Here is a 5,951-nt window from a genome sequence, read left to right as displayed (position 1 = left end):
AAACATATTGGACAAATTCCATGATTTGGCCCTGGAATTCTCCGACTTTCTCCTAGGACAACTTTTGTGTACGATTCGATCGTCGAATCGTCCAGGCCAATAGACGTTTCCGGTTGTGGTACTACGGCTGCTCCGCCTGCAGTAGTGTTCTGGAGAGCAGCCGCGGAGCGGCGGCTGTCTCGGATTTGCTCAAAGCAAATGTAACATGTCACACCCAATGAACATGTGATGGCTGGTATCACTAAGGCTAGTGCAACAATTCGGAAAATTTGTATACCTTTTGTATTGCCTGTAAGTAAAAATTAATTATGGTTATGTTAAGGCAAAAGAATGTTAATTCTGAATTTATTAATTTCATTAAGGTGATAGAATAACATACGCCATCTTCTACACGATCTAAGCCTATTATAAAGTTGGTGCATTTAAATATAAATGTCCTAATTATTCCTCCATTAAGTTTGACATTGGATTACTATATAAGAAGGGACAACTTGACATTTCAAATTGAACTTACCCCAAAACCTCAAAGTCTCTACCTCAGCTATCTTTTTCCTTTTGCTTAGAATATCTTACCCAATAAAAGTCAAATTATCCTTAGCCACATAAATAGCTTTAATACTCTCAGCTAAACTAATTACTTCTCAATGTATTAATTAATCAATTCAAAGTTTGAATGTAGAAACAGTACTGTTATATCAGATTGAGAATAAATTTAACTTTAATGAATCCTCTGAATACTGCCAAAACATAAAGGTAAAATCTTGCGGACTTGATTTAAAGCAAACAGTATCATATTGTGTTATGTGAAGAACAACAAACTTAATGTTATTTACTGCCTGATTCAACTAATCGTGATTCGAGCTAAGTAGATTCATGATTGACACTCTTAGTGAACCTTAGTAAATGGGAAAAATATACTATTGTATAAATAAAAGAAGATATTTACCTATTCCAGGAACATTAAAGCATTGAATTTCTCCAGTAGTTACGTTCTTGAACCCACAAAGTTCTCCTTCTACTTCACATTCTTGGCAATTTGGTTCATCCCATGTTAAAACAAGATCATTATTAAGGTCACTTGAAAAAACTGTCTCATATAAAGGAGTCCTCGAGACAGGAATATACAAAGTGTTATCTACTGTACAATTATACGAACTTTTCATTTGGCTAACAAGGTTAGTTGAAGAAGTAGCCAAAGTGGAGATAGTAGAATTACTCATACAATCAATAACACTGAAACGAGACACGACCAAATCTGTCGAACAAGTCAAGAAAGTATAGTTTCGATAGTAAACTGGCTTTAAGACAGAAGAAGAAGGAAGTTGAAAATTAGTAAGCCGTTTAGGAAGACAATCAAATTGATCGTAAAGTTGAATTTCTTGTGTGAGGTAGTTGATATCGCGTACATAAAAATCCCCTGCACCTGGAAGACTTATAATTGTTCTGCCTTGATTGTTGCATTTAACATTGAAACCAGGATTATATGTACAAGGCTCTTCTAATCCAAAAGGAAATCGTATGTCAAAACGATTATTTCCACAAATGGAATCCAGGGGGCAATCATGGTTTCCATATACAGATGAAAAGAGAAGAAAAGAGACAAAGAAAACTAGTAAATTGTCCATATGTTTCAAGAATGAATCTCGGTATAGATAGATCGTTTATATTAGATTAGAATTTAGAATAGCAAAGGGGCATAGAAAATTCCATTTATTTATTAATTGTTTCAAAAGTCAAAAGTTCGAGTTGGTGATCATGCCACAGAATTGTTCAATCAACAAATATAAAATCCAACTTATATATTATAGAGTTGAAGAGAGTGAAAGAGGACGTGTTGCCGCAGGTCAGCGCTAGAGTTAAAAAAAAATGAATACAAATTCATAAGTATAGCGACGGAGCCAAGATTTTTATCAAGTGGATTCAAAATATAAAGAGGTAAACACACAAAGAACCCAAAGAGATTAATATCTGTTATGTATACACTTTGGCCATATTGAAGAATTCAGGATCGAAGAAGTAGAAGAACTAAAATAAATTGTACTACTCTGATACCATAAAGAAAAATAAACAATATAATATTGAGGAATTTTCTCACACAAGTATTTCTGCAGAAATGAAAATAGAATATACACTTGTCTAATTTCTATTGTACTAAGAATAACAAATTTAGACTCTATCTTTCCACCTCAGCTAATTTATACAAAGATTTATAGCATTTCTATAGTTGTCTACGATGCCATTTGAACGCATGAGATCCAATTCATCAGCTTTCTTTTGTGCTGTGATCAGGGTGGATCAAAAGTATTTGGTGGGGCTTTTTGGGACCAGTAACTTTTATCCGAACTCTATATTTATTTAGAGAATCGATTAATTATATAAGAAATTGATATCTAGAAACTCATAACTGAAAGGAGTTGTTGGATAGCAAAGAAGGAACCCCAAGCTTAACATCCTGGATCCGCCTCTGTCTATGATCATTCCACGTGGTTTAACTTTCCCTTTTATTTCACAAGAATTGTCTTCAGACCAGAACTTAGGTTTCATAAAACCCTTTCTTCTTCTCATCTTCTTCATTTTCATTTCTCCTTTCCTCAAATTATCACACAATGAGGATTTTTGGTGAGGACTCCCATCAACTAGCTATACTTCTTCACGCACGAATAATAAGTATCTTACAAGAATGATCTTAATAAACGTTCAATGAACAAATATATGCACAGGTTTGAATTGAGTTATACAATATTTATTTCAAAAAATGGAATGTAAAAAACAATCTAAGTAACTGATAGATTGCTTGTAATATAGTAGTCTTAAATTAAACAAATACATTTGTTCATGAAAGAACATGACTATTCTGAAAAACTATTGGCCATTGTTTATATTACTTTTAACAGTGTCCCTATATTGAAGTCCTCTTGAAGAATGTTGTTTCTCAGATAGTGTCAAACGTGCTTAGAATTGCCCGTTGAAGATCACAAACAGACAAGAAGACCACTAGTTCAATTATTAAACTATTAAGACTAAGTAAAAAACGGGTATTACTCTTCTTCCTCTACTACTGATGATATTGACTGAATTCGTAACCCGTGATCTTTGGACAGGAGTTGTCAAAGTGAGTTATTATACTTTTGGTCCGGCATACTGGCATCAATTTAAAATTATTAAGCACATCAAAGTAATGCATCATCACGAAGAAAGTTACAACAAAATCGGATATATATATGAATTACTTTATTTAGGAAGAATAATATATATACTTGAGATCATGATAAAAATATTATTTTATCATTTTAATGTCCTCAAATAAAGAGATGATATATTGATGTTATTTTTAGTTTCCCATCCGGTGTCCGGCAGGCGATTCAAATTCGAGACATCTGATTAAGAATGAAGTAGTACTTACCACTTCACCACAATTCTTGTTGGTTATTAATGTCTTAATTGTGCATTATGCCTAACAATAATAAGATTTTGAGTAAATAGTAGTACTATTTATTTACTATTATTTGAAAAGGATACTTGAAATATTTAATGTGCGGAGGTGTTTGGTTTAGTGGTTGAAAGTCGATATTAAATTTTAATGTTTTGTATAATTTTGAAGAACTTGAGATGTAAATTTACTTCAAGTGTATAATTCTTCAATTCCCCATAGAATGTACTATATTATGAAAAACATTATAAATTAGTGAAGGACTACTAGATCGTTTTTAATATATAGAGTAACACATCTATTTGTGAAAGAATATGACGGTTATGAAAAGTCATCTCTTTAAGTTTTATAAATATAAAGACTCTTTTGAAGTAGCATAAGAAAATTTTGTTGTAACCTGAAAAGAATTGCTTGTATTTTTCTCAATATGTATACGGACTATGTCTCTCGAAGAAAAGCCGATTTTTTCATGCTTCAAAGTCGGTTCTTCTTCGATAATAATTTCCTATTTTTCTAGCAGTAACAAAATAAAATGTATAATTTGAAAGATAAGTGCATGTACAGACGAGAATAGAGATGTGGGGAAATAATGTGCTATACAAAATTAACATGTACAGGGGAAGGATTATTTCTACAAACAGGACAAGTCCCATTGATCTTTAACCATTCATCAATGCATTCAGCATGAAAGCAATGCTCACATTCAGGTATGCATCTCACTGTCTCTTTTGGATGGTAATCTGCTAGACATATTGAGCAAGTCAAATGATTTTTCCCTGGAACTCTCCGACTTTCTCCTAGGACAACTTTTGTGTACGATTCTATAGTCGAATCATCGAGGCCTGTAGTGGTTTCCGCTTCATGTGGTACAATGGCTGCTCCACCAGCATCAGTGGTCGGGAGATCAAACAACGATTGCCGGATCTCTCGCCTTTGGTCATAACAGATGTAAAATGCCACACACATTGAACATAAGATGGCTGGTATCACTAAGGCTAGTGCAATAATTCGGAATATTTTTATACGGTCTGCAAGTAAAAAATCATAGTAACGTTAAGACAAATGAATGTTTTCTATATATTCCAAATCATTCATCAAATCTAAATACATCAAGTTGTTAAATAAAATTACAAATTTTTTAGGTGATAGAGTTATCTTATGCACGACCTCAACCGATTTTAAAGTTAGTGGAATAATAATACATAAACACTTAAAATATAAATGTCTTAATTATTCCTTCATAAAGTTTGAATTGGATTACTATATATAGGAAGGGCAAACTTGACACTACTTATTAATAGGTTGAGGAACCAGCTAATTACAATGAATCCTTTGAATATAAGGTGTATGGATGTTTTTATTAGTGTAGGATCAGTTTTTAGCGAAAACTGTGCAGACTTGGCTCAAAAAAGATGTTAATAGTGTCTTCAGGCTGGTTTAGCCCAAGACACCGAGCTATTGAAGAACAATGGACTTAATGTTTATTGCGAACTTGAACATGATTGATTGATACACTTTTTAGCTAACATTTGAAAAATATTGAAGTACAAATGAGAAGAGACTGTAAATGGAGAAATATTTACCTGATCCAGAAGCATCAAAGCATTGAATTTCTCCAGTAGTTACATTCTTAAATCCACAAAAATTTCGTTTCGATTCACATTCCTTGCAATTTGGTTCATCCCAGGTTAACACAAGATCATTACTAAGGTCGGTTGAAAAAACTGCATCATTTTCAGGCGTCCACGAAACAGGAATAGACACGGTGCTTTTTACACTGCAATTATACAACATTTTCATTTGGCTTGCAAGGCTCATTGAAGAAGTAGCCAAAGTGGAGATAGTAGAATTACTCATACAATCAATAACACTGAACCGAGACCTGACTAAATCTGTCGAACAAGTCAAGAAAGTATAGTTCCGATAGGAAACAGACTTGAAGACAGAAAGAGAAGGCATTTGAAAATCAATAAGCCTTTTCGGAAGGCAATTAGATGGATCGTAGAGTTGAATTTCTTGTGTAAGGTAGTTGATATCGCGTACGTAGAAATCCCCTGCACCTGGAAGATTTAGATTTCCTTTGCCTTGATTGTTGCATTTGAGATTGAAACCAGGATATGTACAATGTTGAAGATTTTGTGGCCCTTGTAATCCGAAAGGAAATCGTATATCGAAACGATTATTTCCACAAATGGAATCCAGGGGGCAATCATAGTTTGCATAGACAGATGAAAAGAGAAGAAAATAGACAAAGAAGACTAGCATATTGTCCATATTTTTCAATTGAATGAATATCAATACGGATAGGCTGATTATATTAGACTAGAACTAGAATTTATAAATAGCAAAGACATAGCGAGTTCCATTTATTTATTTATTAGTTGTTTCAGAAGTCAAAAGCTTGAGTGGTGATCATGCCAAAGATGTTATAGCTAGTGAGCCTGTTCAAACAACAAATATAAAATCTATTTTTATATTATAGAGTTGAATAGACTAAAAGAGGATAACATTTTGCCGCAGG

General features: G+C 33.2%; 2 protein-coding genes across 2 annotated transcripts; both read right to left on the bottom strand.

The window, feature by feature from the left end:
- Positions 1 to 13: 13 nt before the first annotated feature.
- Positions 14 to 1,625, bottom strand: LOC107059361 (putative RING-H2 finger protein ATL21A; the record flags this gene model as incomplete). Its single annotated transcript, XM_015305873.1, has 2 exons — positions 947 to 1,625; positions 14 to 289 (listed from the first exon to the last, which is right to left on the bottom strand). Coding segments are annotated over exons 1-2 (955 nt in total), but the record flags the coding sequence as incomplete, so codon positions are not given.
- A 2,399-nt stretch (positions 1,626 to 4,024) lies between these two features.
- LOC102597417 (putative RING-H2 finger protein ATL21A) lies at positions 4,025 to 5,704 on the bottom strand. Its single transcript, XM_006367965.1, has 2 exons — positions 5,014 to 5,704; positions 4,025 to 4,458 (listed from the first exon to the last, which is right to left on the bottom strand). The coding sequence occupies exons 1-2, from the start codon at positions 5,702 to 5,704 to the stop codon at positions 4,025 to 4,027; spliced, it is 1,125 nt and encodes a 374-aa protein (XP_006368027.1).
- Positions 5,705 to 5,951: the final 247 nt, after the last annotated feature.

This window comes from Solanum tuberosum, unplaced genomic scaffold (genome assembly GCF_000226075.1).
Source record: "Solanum tuberosum cultivar DM 1-3 516 R44 unplaced genomic scaffold, SolTub_3.0 contig00078, whole genome shotgun sequence".
Classification (NCBI taxonomy): domain Eukaryota; kingdom Viridiplantae; phylum Streptophyta; class Magnoliopsida; order Solanales; family Solanaceae; genus Solanum; species Solanum tuberosum.
Note: the sequence above shows the minus strand (reverse complement) of the source record. Positions and strands in the feature narration are given on the sequence as shown.